Consider the following 19,196-nt stretch of genomic DNA (forward strand, 5'->3'; position numbering starts at 1 on the left):
TCTCTTGTATTGCTAATTGGGCTAACTTTAACTGTCCCTTATAAGTATAAAGTAGGCTATAAACTCATCATCAAATATGATTATTTGAGACTACCCCCCCCCCCCCCCCCCCATTTGTTAAGTGACCTTAGGTACAATGAATGGTGCTATATAAGTTCAAGTTGTTATTAACTATGCTGTTAGGTGTAGTGCCATATTTAATTTGACCAGCAGTTGATTGTCTAGTGTTCTCATTCTGTATTTTCACCCTCAACCACCCTACACTTTAGGAACCAATGTCATATAGAGAGGAATGTGTACAGGTGTACAGGTAATTGCATTTGTTTGAAATGGCAATGTATGGGAAATCGCTACCAGAACGACGAGCTGTACAGCGAGGCAACCCCAAAAAATCGCCATTCTTATTTAGTTGTATTGGTTGTAATGCCTGAGACACCGTGCCCTGATGTTAGTGACCAGCCAAAGACCAGAAAAATTAGCCAACTTTTATATAATTTCATTGTATTATTATTGTGAAACCCATTTTTTTTATGTCTCTTTCCAAACAGATATGCCAGGACCTGGTTCAACTACTAAGAAATGTGCGTCTTGTTCTATGCAACTCAATGTGGCTTGCAAGACGTGCAAGTACTGCAAAGCAGCGCAGCCCCACAATCTGCGTTTGAAAAAAAAAATGGAAAGATTTGATTTGAAATCAGAGACATGGGCCAAGAACCAGAAAAAGAATAACACTTCATCCCACCTCAGGGATGACGCTTCTTTGTTGGTATGTTACAGACTATTTTTATTTTAATTTTTTTGGCTTGCATACATAAGTAATTAAACACCTGTATTTTTTAGTTTTAGGTTTACACTTATTGACTCATCTTCTGAATGAAAAATCACTGTGTAAAGCTTCTAATTGCTGATCCCAAAATTCTAAAGACTGTTATTGCAGCGAAATAGTTCTTATGAATATGTATGCACGCAGCATATGTCATTATGTTAGTATACAAAGATCTTGCTTTAACTGACTCTGAAATTTACCAGAGCATAAATGTTCAGAAATAATGTAGATTTTGCTTTACTCTTGTTGGAAGCTGGAAAGGTTTCAGGCCCTTGGCTCCAGGGGTGTGTTATTTATATCCCGCCCTGGAACTAAATCGTGGACCTGTGAGGTTCTTCTGCCCAGATGTAAAGTCACTGAGGCAGCATCTGCCTGCCTAAAGAGGATGGAGGCGTTGTTTGAATTTGTTGTGCAAGGTATTGTTGTATGTTAAAGTAAAACAAGACATCATTAGATAAATAGTAAGTTTAGTTTTTTTTTTTAAATAGCAGTAATGCCGTATTGAAATCAATTAAAACCTTTAATTATATTGTGTTATTGAATTAATTTTTTTGTTTGACTTCTGTTAATACTAGGTTGGAGTCAGTCAGAGAAAGTAGCAGCCTCAGCAGCAGAGATCCCACAGCCTCCTGTGGACAACTCACTGGCCACATCAAGTAAGTGTTGCATAGTTACGTAATGTACTGATATTCCACCCTAGATGCTGTTTATAATTTCACATTTTGTATTACTGATTGCTTTTAGGTTATTATGGAGCCCCTACTCTTCCCATTCCTGCCCCTCTAGCTCCTACTCTTGCCAGTCCTACCCCTCCAGCCCCTTCTCTTGCCATTCCTACTCTTGCCATTCCTACCCCTCCAGCTCCTAATATTGCCAGTCCTACCCCTCCAGCCCCTACTCTTCCCATTCCTACCCCTCCAGCTCCTACTCTTGCCATCCCTGCTCCTGGAGGAAACAAGAGGAAGAAGAAGAATGGTGGGTGTATATGTTTTTAAAAACATGTATCTAATTTATTTTTGAGACAAAGAATCTAGTGATTGTTTTTGCATTAGAAAATGAATGGACATTTCACCAAAAACAAATTGTGCATTTCATACTCTTCCCATTCCTACCCCTCTAGCTTCTACTCTTGCCAGTCCTACCTCTCCAGCCCCTACTCTTCCCATTCCTACCCCTCTAGCTCCTACTCTTGCCAGTCCTACCCCTCCAGACCCTACTCTTCCCATTCCTACTCTTGCCAGTCCTACCCCTCCAGCCCCTACTCTTGCCATTCCTACCCCTCTAGCTCCTACTCTTGCCAGTCCTACCCATCCAGCCCCTACTCTTCCCATTCCTACTCTTGCCAGTCCTACCCCTCCAGACCCTACTCTTCCCATTCCTACTCTTGCCATTCCTACCCCTCCAACTCCTAATATTGCCAGTCCTACCCCTCCAGCCCATACTCTTCCCATTCCTACTCTTGCCATTCCTACCCCTCCAACTCCTAATATTGCCAGTCCTACTCCTCCAGACCCTACTCTTCCCATTCATACTCTTGCCAGTCCTACCCCTCCAGACCCTACTGTTCCCATTCCTACTCTTGCCATTCCTACCCCTCCAACTCCTAATATTGCCAGTCCTACCCCTCCAGCCCATACTCTTCCCATTCCTACTCTTGCCATTCCTACCCCTCCAACTCCTAATATTGCCAGTCCTACCCCTCCAGACCCTACTCTTCCCATTCCTACCCCTCCAACTCCTAATATTGCCAGTCCTACCCCTCCAGACCCTACTCTTCCCATTCCTACTCTTGCCATTCCTACCCCTCCAACTCCTAATATTGCCAGTCCTACCCCTCCAGCCCATACTCTTCCCATTCCTACCCCTCTAGCTCCTACTCTTGCCAGTCCTACCCCTCCAGACCCTACTCTTCCCATTCCTACTCTTGCCATTCCTACCCCTCCAGCTCCTAATATTGCCAGTCCTACCCCTCCAGCCCCTACTCTTGCCATTCCTACCCCTCTAGCTCCTACTCTTGCCAGTCCTACCCCTCTAGCCCATACTCTTCCCATTCCTACCCCTCTAGCTCCTACTCTTGCCAGTCCTACCCCTCCAGACCCTACTCTTCCCATTCCTACCCCTCCAGCTCATACTCTTGCCATCCCTGCTCCTGGAGGAAACAAGAGGAAGAAGAAGAATGGTGGGTGTATATGTTTTTAAAAACATGTATCTAATTTATTTTTGAGACAAAGAATCTAGTGATTGTTTTTGCATTAGAAAATTAATGGACATTTCACCAAAAACAAATTGTGTATTTCATACTCTTCCCATTCCTACCCCTCTAGCTCCTACTCTTCCCATTCCTACCCCTCCAGCTCCTGCTCTTGCCATCCCTGCTCCTGGAGGAAACAAGAGGAAGAAGAAGAATGGTGGGTGTATATGTTTTTAAAAACATGTATCTAATTTATTTTTGAGACAAAGAATCTAGTGATTGTTTTTGCATTAGAAAATTAATGGACATTTCACCAAAAACAAATTGTGCATTTCAGATTGCTCTCACAGCAGCCAGGTGGTATACAAGGGAGATATTTTGAAGGACCGAGTTAAAGAGGTTGGTCAGCCATTACCTGATATGGATAAAAACTAGGCAGTAGAACATTAAAAAATGGATATTATTGCAGGGTTAGAACTGAACTTATTAACACGTAAGACTTATCTACATTGCACATAATGATATGACATGATACGACATATGATTTTCCACTATTATTTCACATATGTTTTACATTTGTGGTTCAAGATTTTATTTGTCACATACACAGTTATAAAGAGAATATATAACCAGCAGTGAAATGTAAAACAGGTCCGCTCCATGGACAGTGCTATTATTATTATAATAAAAACACATGAAGAAATTCAGAATACCGGTGTATATATATATATATATATATATATATATATATAAACTAATTGTGTACAGAAGTATTAGACTTTTAGGTGAACAGAAATGTACAGAGATACTTACAGAAATATTTGGGTGAACAGAAATTTACAAGACATATGTGCAATGTAGAACAGGTTATTGTATATACTGTATGTAGACAGATATCATATACTGTACGTAGACAACTTAACAGTCTTTTATTTATGAAAGTGTATTGATAGTTATTGCATGTGTAAGCCTACTTAACTACTGTACTTTAAGTGTAGACCTACAGATTACGTTACTTACAGTTATTAGATTTTTTAACACTTTTGCTTTATCATTAGGGGTTTTGTGTGTAGATTGAGGGGGGAAATTATTTTAAACTATTTTAACACAAGGCTGCAGCAGAACAAAAATTGTGAAAATAGTGAAAGGGGTCTGAATTCCTGAATGCACTGTACAGTATATCTCTACCCGCTTTCGGTTGTGTAGCTGGCAGTATTGACAACAATCAAACTAACTTAATATTCTACTTTTTCATCAGGGAAGGAAGGAATACCTTCTGAAATGGTACCCTTGCAGTTTATGGTATGTATGGAAATCTTCTTTACTCTTTACCTCCTTTTTGTTTCAGTGCTGTTTGTTTGTCTGTAAGCAGGATTACGCAAAAACTAACAGCATGAGTTTCATGAAAGGTGTATCATGGGTCAAGGAAGTACCCATGACATTTTAGAGCGGATCCAAGTCAGTGGGCAAAGTTTCACATTCGCCAACATTGTGCCACACAGCATTTCGCCTAATCATTCCTTTCCTTTTATGGCCCTAATTTGTTGGTAGTTTCAGTAGTTAAATACACAAAAATGCCAAAAATGTAATTTAAGTATTTGAATTAATATGCAAATAAGAATGCATTTTAACTACTAGGAAGCTACAGCAAATTCAGTAAAATTAATAGTTTAATTGTTTGTAGTTCACTACTCCCCAACACTGGTAATTGAGACTTATTTTTTCTCAAAGGCCCCAAGTTGTACAAAGTAGGTACTCATTAGCCAACGTATATATAAAAAATGTGGGCCCAAATGGGCTACACCGAATATTTCGGGATGATTATAAGATTGTATTTCAGTTAATCTATTTCTGCAGGGTTTGTAAAATTGCACTGTACTTTGTAGAAAAGCGTGACAAAGTATGTGGTAATACTTATTCATGTTATTTACATTACGTCAGCCATTTTTTGTCACCATGTAAGTGACAACATTCATTTTTTTAAAGTAGTTTTGTAAGTTCTTGAACTCTTAAAATAAATACTTGTTACACATAACATACATTTTAACATACAACATAGCTGATTAAAACAGTTTTTTGGGTACCAGTACTATCGTCAAATATAAGTCCTTATTGCAACAGGTTGCCCTCTTTTGTATATTCTGTTTATTTTCAGTCATCTTCATCAAAGGAATGTAATCCCCCAGGCTCTGAAGCTGCACCAGCAAATGCAGTAAACAGCTACCTGGAGCAATGACTTGGATTAACCTGGACTTGCAGTGAAAGCATGCAGAAAGCATGAAAACATCCATACTTCTCTTTATGATTCTTACATGTGTGTTGTACTGATTAATTTAATTTGACTATCACCTGCTGTGTCAACTTGCATGTGGCTGACATCATTTAAAGGGGTCATGAACTGGATTGTTTTATTATTTTATAATGTTTCCTGGGGTGCCCTTATAATGTTAGTATGATTTTTACATCAAAAATTGTCATAATTTATAAATAAAAGCCATTTTTCCAAGCCTGATTTCAGGCTCAGATTTGAACGCTCCGTTTTAAGGGGCGTGTCTGCTGTGAGACTGCAGTGCAATCGCCCACTGCTGTGATTGGCTGACATGCTTGCATATGAAATAGCTAGTATTACATGAACTCTCTCGAAAACTGTTACTACGTTTTTACTATTACAGCTATCGAGATTAACAAATCGTGAAAAGTATCGTTTAAAGCATTATATTTAAATCTATTCCATCACATGAAAGGTTGCAGCATGATGAGCTTTGACTGAGCAGATGACAGACAGTCTGTTGATCGCGTGAATAAAGATCTTATCATTGCAACGCAATTTTTGCACTCTCACAAATGCTTACACCAAATCACAATGCAAACACGATGTGAATACACAGTAAGAGCTTCGTTGTGTAGTGTAACAGTGTCATTATTTCGTTTGGTAAGTGTCCAGATAAGCTCTCGCGGCTCGCGCTGTGCTGTTTGATTGACAGCTTGGGCGAATGGAAAGGGATCGTTCTTTGATCGCTTTCTGATTTAATCTAATTTAATAACAGTTTAAAAAGGATTATTTTCATAATACTACGAGAAATTATGTGAAGTTGATCATTTAGTCACTGATGCATAAACAGTATTGAACGATTTTAAGAGAATCTGAACTTGAATAATTACACAGAAACCACTGATCGCAGATCAGGCATTAGAGTACACATGGTTACTTACATGTTGCTGGCAGATCCGTGTCGGGAAATTGTGATTGACTGATTTAATAAAGTTTAACCATGCTGGAATCCGAAGGAAGCTTATGCAGACTGTCTTCTTCCACAACCAGGCACTGCACAATATTTAGTAAACAGCATGTTTATTGGTTTATTGCTTGGAAGTAGCTCGATCCGGTAAGCAATCATCATGTCGTCCTATGTTATTTAGCATGTTTGGGCGAATCAGTGGGCGGGGCTAAACAGGCCGTGTTGAAGTAGGCGTTGATCTTCTTTTGTGGAGGCGGTGTTTTATCCTCTTTGACGTCATAGTTCCCCACTTTGAAAAACGAGTCGTTTGCTGAGCCTGATGTCTATAAAAGCTTTTATTGGACTAACAAGGTAGTTTTCAGTTCTGAAACTTACAGGATATTATTATAGTATGATGATCTCTTATATGTCAAAAGCTCAAGTAAATTTTGATTTCTCAGTTCATCACCCCTTTAAAACTATCATGCAGGTACAGTGGTTGTTAAGATAAGGAAAATAAACATTGTGTGACCTCAATAAAAGGGTCAAATCTCTTGTTGGTCTTAAGGGTCATGTCAGCAATTTCTTCACATATCAGCCTATGGAACATATGTTATACAGGACATAAAGACACAATTATTTGTCAAATTTGAGACCTCTACCTGCTTGTGTGTTGCCAGGAGGCAGAAGCAAAGCGTGGGAAAATTACATTCCTAGGGTTCATTACAGAGTCTGAGAGTGTGCGAGGTGTAACTTCACATCTATTCCTTACTTTGCTTCATAGTGGGACATTATATAACAAATTTCAACATTCTTTGAGGTCTTCTTTTTAGAAATGTCAACCCTAGGTCTAAGCTTAATATCGAGCCTATGAACTGCATGGGTCAGACAGGCCTCATATCAGCAATGGAAACATATGTGATATAGAGCATAAAGACACACTTATTTGTTGAATTTAAAAGTTCCTTGTTATCTTAAATGGCATATTTAAAAAATGGCAAAGGCAGTCCATATTATCTGGTGTGACCAAAGGCCTGTTTGAACCATATGCATTTTATGGGTATTAAACCTAGGTTTACCATTTCGAACTTCTAACAGAACAATGAGATGTTGCATTAAACAATTGCATATGATACAAAACAAGGGAGCAAGTTGAAATCCCACCTCACTCATTCATAGACCCTTTTACACCCCATATCAGATTTTTCAGATTCGTGGCTCTACCTTCTGTGTTCACAGAACCAGCTAGGGGTCTCAAATTTCACAAATCAAATTTGTCACTAACCCCTGTATCAATAAATGTCCCATGCCAACATTTCCTAATGTAACTTGTATGCCCCTCCCCCTGCTATGCTGTCTCAAACCTCTATAATACAGCTTTTCATACAGATGAATCATTAAACAGTCAATTTAACCAAAATCTATCAGTCTGAATAGTTATTGTGAAGGAACAATGCAAAGTTAATGCAAAACTGGGTGGGTCTGTGGCAGATAATTAATTGCACACAGATTGTTTATTTTATTTTTGTAGCACGTGTGACTTATACTGTTGCATTAATAAGAGGCACAAAATACTACAAATACTTTCACCTAACACGTCTGCAGTTGGATGAGCTTCAACAAAAACAGCATTATATATTAGACTAATGTAGTTGCTATAATATCCATAAAGTAGTCTTGGTGGTAGTCATTCAACAACTCACTGTCAGACTATGACTGTGTGAGAATGTGGTGCAGGAACAATTAAGCCTAGCATACAGAGCAGATAAAGCATAACAGCAGAAAGATCACTATACATCAGTTTTTATTTATACAGTCAGTAACAAATACATCAGTTTGACTGGTTACAGGGCTGGTGGGTGGGGACACTTCATCTGACACAAATAATTTTTCTAGTTTACTCATCACAATAAAGGCAATGGTATTTATTTAAATTAAATGAGGGAGGCTATCTACTGAAAAAGGGGATGTCCAAAACCACCCCCTAAAAAAAAAAAAAAAAAAAAAAAAACCAAGGCAAGCAAATGCAAAAACACATGTCAATTCACAAATTAGACATCTTCCAAATCACTGTCCTCTGAGCTCTCGTATTCAAGTTCTTTACTCTCATCCGGTATCTCCGGTATCTCCTCGGACCAGTCTTCAGGGAATAGAGGTCCTAAAGCCGAGCTGTATCTTGAGGAAACGACTCGAATCTTCTCCTCCACATTAGCAAGCCTTTCCTGTAGAAGACACTGTAGCCCACAATGCCCCTCATCAGTTAAACTGCCTAGAAGGAAGTATAAAACGAAAAAGGCACACTTTAATTCTTACCCTTTTAGACCCTAAACTTGACCCAGTTAAGATAGCAGCCATACATTTCCATCTCTGAACAGCATTAGAACATTCAATTCAATTCAAACAACATTATTTATCCCCGTAGGGCAATTCAGTTTTAGCCTACCAGTCATATTAACAAGACAACACTTAGACAAGCATTCAGAAACACTGTCAATGACATCATATTGCATTTGGACACCAAAACAACAAATACACAGGCCACAATACATAGACTAAGCAGCGACCAAAGTTCAAGTAGATAAATCAATAAATAGATAATAATACTACGTAATAAATAAATGATAAAAAAAATCCATGTTCTTACCATGGTTTCCTCCAGACATTTCTGCAATCAGCTTCCTAATGCCGTCAGCCAGCCCTCTGAGGTAGGTGCAGTGCTGTCTCATCTCCCTAAGAATTAGGATCTTCTCTGCTTGCAGCCGCATCTTTGACATGTATGCATCAAAGATCTTCTTCTTAGTGAGGATGTTTGTGGATTCTAAAGTCAAACAAATGAGCCAGTTAACAGGATTGACCTGTAAGCTGCAATATAGTTGTATAGAATACATGCCCATTAAGCTGCGTCAACATCTGTTTGCTCAATGTAATCCCTCTCCCTTACAAAAGTTGTTCCATACCAGTGTTGTGAACCTCCCATGGCCATATTAGACTGTCCTCCCCACTGGCATGGCCCACCATAGAGAGTCGGCTCTCGACCATCTGCTCATTTATGCCCTCCTCCTCTGGCACCTGCTCATTGTATCGTTGGATTGCTTCAAAGAGTTTTCTTTTCTCATCCCCCAATTTCCGTCGCCGCATTTGTCGAATCTTGTTGCTGTCTATAATTTCCAAACACATGACAGAAACATAAAATCTGGACAAGAGATTCACAAGTCATGTAAATACAATAGATAAGTCAACAAAATACCTGTCTGATTATAAAGGCTTGCTTTTTTTTTGATAGACACTCAGACATATATGCTCTATCGACCGCTGAAGGATATGTTGGTCATCCTGTCTGGCATCTATAGAATCTTGGGAGGAGACAAAAGCATGAATAAATAACCACTCTGGAAAGTAGTTTACATTTCTGATAGCTGTATTACTGAATTGTTAGTTATAAGGCATTTGGGGCAGAGCCGTTTCAACCTGAGTAAGGTACAGGAATAGAAACCACAAATTTAACTGACAGTGCATCATGTATGTGCAGTTTGCAACAGTGGCTAAAACACCTTAAACATGATATTCATTTAGGACCATAATGTGTTACAGAAGAAAGTAATGTGATTACAGTAACAAGTCCTCAACACTGGCAAGCACACTATGCTGTAACTGTAAATATTCTATTATTTATAACGTCATTACTGTACCATCAGTGGCCCACTGTCTGACGTCATTTACCCACTGCTGCACCATGTTCTCAGGACACCCAAGTTCACGGCTCAAGTTCTCCAGCCTCTGGGACTCAGCCTCAGCCTTTCGGACGGTCTTCAATAAAAATGCAAACAAACAATTACCTTTGCCATCTTGGACCAGATTAATTCTGTGTAATATGGTCAATACCTTGACATATCTCTTGGACAATGCAAGATGAAGGCCATCATGCTTGCATCTATTCCACCCAATTGCATGTACAGTCAGCATGTCATTGCGAGCTTTTTGAAAACATATTCAAATGTTACTGGGCGGCCTATTAAAATTTAATTAAAATAAAGGTTTCTCTTCTGTATTTTTATATAAAGAATGAAAGACTACTGAAAGAATAACTGAAAGAACAAAACATTTTATTAATGTAATAAGAAGGATCACATACCAGATTTGGTCATGTACTTAGTTGTGAGAGCACAACGAGAGAGGAAACTGTTCACCATTTCCACCTCTTCCCCTGCAGTTGTGCCAGCACCCTCCTGATTCCTACCACTCCAGACAATCTAACAAATGTGTGAAAAAGTTATTGGTTAGGGATGCACCAATCTCAGTTTTGCAAAGATATAAATTGTGCATTCCCATTATCAATAATTAAATTAAATAGCAATATTAAATGGCATAATAAAGACAATACCTCACACTTAGTTGAATGGGCCTTGGCGTGCATGACTGACAGAAACGGCCTCATTTGAAGAAGAGGGCTCAGTTCAGGCATAGAGACTGACATCTTCTGAAGATAGGGCCAGTGTTTGCATGAGATGTCAGTGCAGTAGAAATGAATGTTTGTGGCTGCCTGAAGCTCCTTCTGCAGGAATAGGGGATACGCAAAGATCTCCCCCCTGTACATGTTGAGACCCTTTAATATCACCCCATGCCTGCAAACAGCTACCTCAAGACCCTCTTCATCAAGTTTGGTAGCTGTTCTGGCAGTCTCCCTGGAAGCAGACCACTGACTAGCCCCACAAGTGCCTTTTCCTGGAGTCTGAATGGAAAAAAAATAAAATAATAATAATAATGATAATAATAATAAATTAGATGCCCAAAATACTGCATTTACATAGCAGGACAACAAACTCTGAATCATTACTAACACTTTTCGCTTTACTCCTGATCTCTTCAACGAAAGAGGATACGTCCACATCTTTGGCAATGAAGTTGCCCTCAAAGTATGGTTCCTCTGACCTTAATGAAAGCAGAAAAAAAAGGCATATTCAGTGTCAGACACAATTTGTTCAGTAGGTTTTAGAAGGTGTGAAACAACTTAAAGGGATAGTTTGCCCAAAAATGAAAATTCGGTCATCATTTACTCACCCTCAAGTTGTTTCAAACCTGTATGAATTTCTTTCCTCTGCTGAACACAAAAGAAGATATTGTGAAAAATGTCGGTATCCAAACAGTTGATGGACCCCATTGACTTCCATAGTATTTTTTTTTTCCTACTATGGAAATCAATGGGGTCCATAAACTGTTTGGTTACCGACATTCTTCACAATATCTTCTTTTGTGTTCAGCAGAGGAAAGAAATTCATACAGGTTTGAAACAACTTGAGGGTGAGTAAATGATGACCGAATTTTCATTTTTGGGCGAACTATCCCTTTAAGCCAGGTGCACAGCTGCAAAATACAAAATTATCACCACATGGTTCTTCGTACTGGATTTTAAAAGGCAGCAAATTTATACTGATACCTGGCATCAAATGTGTCAAATTGTTGTAGTGTGGTGGATATATGACAAGTCTATAAAATGGTGCAGAGTAATGGCCAATAACAGCAAAAGAGGAAACCCGGGAGGAAGCAGAAACAAGTACAACCTATCATGGAACCTTGAATAATTATCTAATGAGAAATAGAAGCTTCTGTGTTGCCTTGCATTACCCTTTAGAGTGTTGAAATCTGTAGAGTTTTCTGTTGCCGTCTGCAGAAACCGCAAGCATGTTGGGCGTACATGCTGGGCAGGTGAAGTGCTCCACATTTGCCATTTTCTCACATAAAAACTGGCAGAAAGTGTATTCCACAAAGCTCCTCTGAAATGCATCTCCATGTATTTTACCCCTCTGTAAATGTGCAAATAGTTAAGAGAAAAGTTAAATGAAATAGCCAATGGTCTCTAATTAAGGAAATCTTCATCCATACGGAACATACCCTTCCAAACTGCTCTGTCCTCTGCTCTAACAGCCGCAAAAAGCCTTGTCTTGACAAACCCGGAGCAACGGTTTTCATCTCCTCAAATGTGCAGAAAACATCCACTGAAAACAATGTGTCAGCATTCACAGATGCTGGCCAATACCCACTTCTTATGAGGTCGCTTCTGTCAGGGGTCCATTGTGATAGACACACTCTGCACGCCAAATTGGGCAAGTACAAGTCATAACGACCTAAAAAGAGTCAAACATATGAATATCTTCTTGACACATAACTGCAAAACGTATGAATATCTTGTGACCCTTAACTGCAAACCAAAAAATAAAGCCAACCTACCATTTATGGAAACCAAAATAGTTGCTTTTCCAGCAGATTCTGTGATGTTTGTTGGGTCACAGGAGCACAGTCGGTAAGGTCTCACTGTAGGCAACAGCCGAACTAAAAAGAAATTGCACAATTTTGAAAAGAGCTTAAAGGACTGTCTGATTGGAAATGTAAATACTACACAAAAGTTCTCTCTCTCACACACAATAATCAGAGCAGTACCTTGATTTTTTAATGTATATCTGCCATTTTCTTTCACACAGCACACCGTTGGCGGAATGGGGCGGTAAAATCCATCAATACAGGACTCCCTGTTATGGAGTACCAGTTTTTTGTGGCAAATGACATCACACTCCATACACAGCCACTCTTCTGGCATGCAGTCTCTGCAACGAATAATAGCAGGAGATGAGCACTGACTGCATTTATTTTCTTTGACCACCCTGGAGAACAACAAGCAGTCCAGGTGGTAAGGCCTTGCTTTCTGCCACTTATCTTGGGCTGCAGACTGTCGCAAGCTCCATGATGATGATGATGTTGAAGGAGGACCATCTGAAGCTTCAACAGTTGTTGCCAGAATCTCCTGCAGTTTCTGCATCTCACTGTCTGAAAGAGGGACATGAAAAAAGCTCCTTAGTGGTTCTACAAAGAACCCATTGTGGTTCTGGAAAGATTAAACTACTTGGCTACAATATAGTGAAGTAACAAACAATAATTTTACACTGTTCATTTGATTAAAAAATGGCAATATGGAGTCATCCTACCAAGTAAGTGTTGAGACAAGTTTTGTTCTGTCACCATGGGTACCTCCTCAGATGGTTCACAAGGATCCAGGACTGAAAGATATTGGGATAAAGTCTCCCTTAAATAATTTTGCAGTTTGGTGCAAGTAAGTAAATCAGACATGGTACTCTAGCAGAAAGAAAAATAACTACTGTAATGTTACTGCATCACTTGTGGATGCAATGTTCAGACAAAGTTTGTTTGGAAACATTACTAGCAAGGGGGGCATAGGCATCCTGGAATTTTGGGATTGTAACAATCAAAAGCAGTGAAGTTATAGGCTATATTTACAGGTGATTTAACCAGAAAAGACATCTATATAAGACCAATCTAGCCTGGCTCCACATACACCCATTCAGAATAATACAGTAAGATACAGACGAAGACCAACCTGTAGCTGATGAACGCATACGCGTTTCTCCGCTTCTGCTCTTTCTTTTCCGCAGTGGACGCCCTTCACAGTCTCTCTCAATCCACTGAAATTTACTCTCACGGTTAGGGGGTGTACTTTTCTCATCTTGCTTTTCCTTGCACGAGAGAAAATCAACATTACATGTAAACACAACAGCAGTGAGTTTTCTCCCATTTTTACTCACTGTATGAATCCCATTCATTTGCAAAATGAGCAGACTACTGTATAATTAAAGATGCTCACTTTCATTTGAGCCAAAAGCAGGTCTGCATGGAACATAGCATCCTCTGCTGCACCAATGTCCTGCTCAGCCATCTTAATTGTACGACTAAATTGCTGACGTTAAAAGTCTATTGGAAAATTAAGACATTTACTGAGTGACCAAAGAACACCATAAAAATATTAAATAAATTGTTTCATATATTAACATTGCAAATGACATTAGCTCTTATATAATTACATTGTTGTATATTGTTGTCAACGCGTCGGTCTTAACCTTACCTGCTTGATGAAGTCCGAAGAGGAGTAATTCTTCTTCTTCGTCTGCCTTTATTTGGTGATTTGCATCGATTTCGGGCATTACCGCCACCTACTGTGAGGAAGAAGTGGTTGCAAGCAGATCATTAACGGGCATTAACGGGTATTTTCCCAGAATTTCCACAACTGGAAAAACATGCAAGTTTCACATTTGAAAGTATTAATCCTGTGAATGGTTATTCAGTGTTTTTTTTTTTTTTCTTCTTTAAAGGGATACTCCACTTTTTTCGGAAATAAGCTCATTTTACATCTCCCCCAGAGTTAAACAGTTGAGTTTTACCGTTTTAGAATCCATTCAGCCGAACTCCGGGTCTGACGGTACCACTTTTAGCATAGCTTAGCACAGATCATTGATTCTGATGAGTCCAGTAGCATTTCTTTCAAAATGACCAAAGAGTTTCAATATTTTTCCTATTTAAAACTTGACTCTTCTGTAGTTAAACCGTGTACTAAGATCGACGGAAAATGAAAAGTTGCGATTTTCTAAGCCTATATGGCTAGGAACTACTCTCATTCCAGCGTAATAATCAAGGAACTGTGCGGCCGTAACATGGGTGCAGCAGGCGTAGTGATATGACGCAGCGCCTGAAAATAGTCCCCAGCTCGGTAACTTCTTCCAACGTGACCGGGACTAAGTTTGTCTAACCTATTAGACCTATTTTCAGGCGCTGCGTCATATCATTACCCCTGCTGCACTCATGGTACGGCCGCACAGTTCCTTGATTATTACGCCGGAATGAGAGTAGTTCCTAGTCATATAGGCTTAGAAAATCGCAACTTTTCATTTTCCGTCGATCTTAGTACACGGTTTAACTACAGAAGAGTCAAGTTTTAAATAGGAAAAATATTGAAACTCTTTGGTCATTTTGAAAGAAATGCTACTGGACTCATCAGAATCAATGATCTGTGCTAAGCTATGCTAAAAGTGGTACCGTCAGACCCGGAGTTCGGCTGAATGGATTCTAAAACGGTAAAACTCAACTGTTTAACTCTGGGGGAGATGTAAAATGAGCCTATTTCCAAAAAAAGTGGAGTATCCCTTTAAATTAAACTTTAGCAAATTACGGTGACGTCACGTGACGTCTTACATTCGGGTATCGTGTAGTTCTCACGTTTGGAAAGGGTATGCACTATTAATGTATTGTACCATACACAGCAAAAAAATTCTTCACGGAATTAAAACATTAAAAATGCAGCGAACACATAATGTCTTCTAATCTGTATAAGCACTAAGGTGCTAACCAATGGCACTGAAGTTACTGGAGTTAATTGTTTCCCGGTAATTTAGTTGCTAAGCAACGGAACTAGGTTGAGTATTTAAAGGTGCAATGTGTGATATTTCTGAGGATCTATTGACAGAAATGCAATATAAGATCCATAACTATGTTTTCAGTGGTGTATAAAGACCTTACTTAATGAACCGTTATGTTTTTATTACCTTAGAATGAGTCATTTATATGTACATAACCGCGGCCACCCCTTCTATGAAGGTCGCCATATCGTGACGTCATGTTTCTACCGTAGCCGACAGCGAACAGACAGACGCGTTTCATCACTAACTTGAATGAGAAGCAGCAGAAAAAGACGCGGCTTCCTACGTCGGCCACCGTAGCCTCTCATTCGAGTTTGAAATTTCAAGGAAAGGCCGCGAATTATTGACCGATTGCAATTCGCAAATCTCACCACTAGATGCCGCTAAAAATCACACACTGCACCTTTAAAAGGTTATGGTTAACATGGTTTAATGTCGATATAATACATTGTTTACTTTCACCTAAACGAGGAGCTGGGGGAAGCAAGACAAATAGACGTTTTGAATAAAAATGTGACATTTAGACGTTTTTTTCGGCGTGGAACAAGGCAAATGAATGTTTTTCACCTTGAAAATAATCATGTTTTTTACATTTTAAATAATTAAATATAAAATTGCTCAGTGATCGTCAATACAACAGAATGCCATTTTTCTCGGTTTAATGAAAACTAAAATAGGTCGTTATGGCAGATCTTACAGCGATAGCGTGTAGAATAGGTCAACATCCGGGTATTTCTCCACTGGAACGTGTTAACGCAAACGTGTAAGATTCACGTCTGAGGCTGTTAAACTGTGACATCTACACGTTTTCCAAAGTGGACCAACGTGATTATTTCACGTCTTGTCGTGATACCGGGTTGGTGCAAGCAGGGTACCAAAGAACAAAAGGCACTAGAGCAGAGGTAAATTGAGTGTGAAATTATAGGAAAGGGGGGTCAACATGTGCAACGAACAGGCAGAAGCTCTGATAGATGTGCTTTAAAGGATGTGAGAGAGATGGTGTTTCAGTGTCTTTTGTAACTCATTCTAGTCGTATGCAGCTGCAAACTGGAAGGCGCTATGGCCGAAGGAAGTATTTGCTTTTGGGATTACTAGGGAGATGTACCTGCTAGAGCGCAGGTTACGGACGGGTAAGGCAATAGTGAGGAGAGAGTTCAGATACAGAGAGTTCAATACAATTTATTTATATATAAAATGGTACCAGTGGGTCAGGCGTCGAGTATGTAGAGGGGGCCAGCCCACTAATGCATATAGGTCGCAATGGTGGGTGTTAAAAGCGCCATTGGTGACAAAACGGATGGTACTGTTGTAGACCACATCTAACCTTTTCAGAAGAGAGGTAGAGGCAGTTCTATAAATGACATCACCAAAATCTAATATTGGTAAGACCAGCGTATGTTTGGCAGCATAAGTGAAAGAGGCTTTGTTTCTGAATAAGAAGCCAATTCTAGATTTAATTCTGGTTTGAAGCTCGTTAATGTGGAACTGAAAGGAAAGTGATTTATCTAACCAGATACCTAGGTATTTGTAGGTATTCACATAATCTAGTCTACACTGTAAAATATTTGTAACACTCCACAATCAAAAATTTCAATTGACCGATAACATCTAAATTTTTCAATTGGCCCAAGTGAAATTCTGTAAATTCTAAAATTAAATGTACAGATTTTCACTTGGGCCAATTGAAAAATTTAGATGTTATCGGTCAATTGAAATTTTTGATTGGGGAGTGTTACAAATTTTTTACAGTGTAGATTCATCCAGAGTCAAAATACTAGTCAAGTTGGCGGGTACGGGCAAGTGTGCGATTGAACAGCATGCATTTAGATATGCTGGAATTTAGGAGCAGCTTAAGTCCCCAGAATGCATGTTGAATGGCATCAAAGCTTTTTTGGAGATTGGTTAGCACAGTGTCCAATGTAGGACCAGATATGCATAAAATGGAGTCATCTGCGTATAGGTGGATCTGAGAGATACCAGCGGCAAGAGCAACATCATTGATATACACAGAGAATAGTATTGGCCAGAGAATCTAACCTTGTGGCACCCCCATCGAGACATCAATAGGTCCAGACATCATACCCTCAGATTTAACAAGTTGAACCCTGTCAGAGAAGTAGTTGGTGAACCAATCGATGCAGTTTTTTGATAAACCAAGGCTACCAAGTCTGCCATGAGGATGTGATGGTCGACCGAGTCGAAAGCCTTGGCCAGGTCAATAAATACGGCTGCACAGTAATGTCTTTTATCAATGGCAGTTGTAATGTCATTTAAGACCTTGAGTGTAGCAGAGGTGCAGCCATGACCAGCTCGGAAACCTGATTGCATGGCAGAAAGTGTATTGTGGGATTCAAAATGTTTGATCATCTGCTTGTTGATCTGACTTTCGAAAACTTTGGAGAGACAGGGCAAGATGGATATCAGTCTATAACAGTTGGGGTCCAGTGTGTCACTCCCTTTAAAGAGGGGGATGACTGCTGCTGTTTTCCAATCTTTAGGGATCTCTGAGGATACGATGGAAAGGTTGAACAGACTAGTAATAGGAGTTGCAATGATTGCTGCTGAGAGTTTCAGGAAGGTTGGATTCAGATTATCTAGTCCAGCTGATTTATAAGGCTCAAGCATTTGCAAATCTTTCATGACATCTGCTGGTTGAATTTGTGTGCAGGAAAAATTAGAGGGACTAAGGCAAGGTGATGCCGGGGGTGAAGAGCTTATGGCCATATGGGTAGCCAAATTGAACACATGGCCATCCATAGCAAAATGTTTATTGAGATTTTCAACTATAGCAGTTTTGACAGTGGTGATGGTGTTGTCTAGCCGCAGCGCAATAGGCAGTTGGGAGGTGTTCTTATTCTCCATGGTCTTCACAGTGTCCCAGAACTTTTTTGAGTTGGTACTACAAATTTATGTTTGAAGAAACTACTCTTAGCGTTCCTGACTGCCCGTGTGTACCGGTTCCTTACTTCTCTGAAGAGTTGCATGTCGTATGGATGCGTTCAGCCCAGACAAGAATGATCTCTAGAACTATGAATAACTTCTACTATTTATGAGAAATGCAACTTCAGCAGTAACTATAAATCAGATTTAAACTGAATCTAATGATGATCTAATAATTGTATTGCAATTAATGCAGCTATGAGAAAATCAAACATGTTTAGATTCATATGGACATATAATGGTGTAGTTATTTACCTGAGTGTCATTCATGTTTTTGTGTTATTGATGTTTTATCCATGTCATATTGTGAGCAATAACAGTATTGTCTTTCAATAGAGCAGTTTTACAGGCTCTTATCATGTATCCTGACTCAAATAATGTGTTTCTAACAGCAAACACTCAGAATAAAGTGAGATGATCTGCTGATGATCCTGAATGGCTTGTTGAATGAGTGTTGATAGTCTGAGGCTCATCAATATTAACAGATCTGCTGAAAACACTCTTTATTTCATGACAATAGTTCCTGTTTTCACCTCATTTATTATGCTGATGTCTTCAGATCTCCTGTAAATTGACACTTAAAGCTCATTTCATTGGTGTCAGCAGACTGAGGGGATTTGTTGGCTACTATATGTACATTTATTTCTGAGTTTAACTGTTTTTCTTATCATTAATTGTATTTGGAAGAATTTACATTAAGATATTAAAGTTTTCTTTATTTCTGCATATTGTAGAATATTTTAATGATTATTAACTGTATTAAG

General features: G+C 39.2%; 1 protein-coding gene across 1 annotated transcript; it reads right to left on the reverse strand.

Annotated features, from left to right (window-relative positions):
• Positions 1-7,909: 7,909 nt before the first annotated feature.
• LOC311276669 (uncharacterized protein) lies at positions 7,910-10,471 on the reverse strand. Its single transcript, XM_084386474.1, has 7 exons — positions 10,368-10,471; positions 10,118-10,209; positions 9,925-10,042; positions 9,483-9,588; positions 9,193-9,393; positions 8,880-9,053; positions 7,910-8,504 (listed from the first exon to the last, which is right to left on the reverse strand). The coding sequence occupies exons 5-7, from the start codon at positions 9,371-9,373 to the stop codon at positions 8,287-8,289; spliced, it is 573 nt and encodes a 190-aa protein (XP_084242600.1). The 5' UTR covers positions 9,374-9,393; positions 9,483-9,588; positions 9,925-10,042; positions 10,118-10,209; positions 10,368-10,471; the 3' UTR covers positions 7,910-8,286.
• Positions 10,472-19,196: the final 8,725 nt, after the last annotated feature.

The sequence above is a fragment of the Rutilus rutilus genome, assembly GCF_951802725.1.
Source record: "Rutilus rutilus genome assembly, chromosome: 1".
Classification (NCBI taxonomy): domain Eukaryota; kingdom Metazoa; phylum Chordata; class Actinopteri; order Cypriniformes; family Leuciscidae; genus Rutilus; species Rutilus rutilus.

What these genes read in the sequence shown, in the direction of transcription:
- LOC311276669 (XM_084386474.1), bottom strand. Translation starts at nt 9,373, where the DNA reads ATGCGGCGACGGAAATTGGGGGATGAGAAAAGAAAACTCTTTGAAGCA. An exon ending in ATGGGAGGTTCACAACACTG is followed by an intron (nt 9,054 to 9,192) that starts GTATGGAACAAC and finishes GTTTGACTTTAG; the next exon opens with AATCCACAAACATCCTCACT. An exon ending in AATGTCTGGAGGAAACCATG is followed by an intron (nt 8,505 to 8,879) that starts GTAAGAACATGG and finishes ACTTCCTTCTAG; the next exon opens with GCAGTTTAACTGATGAGGGG.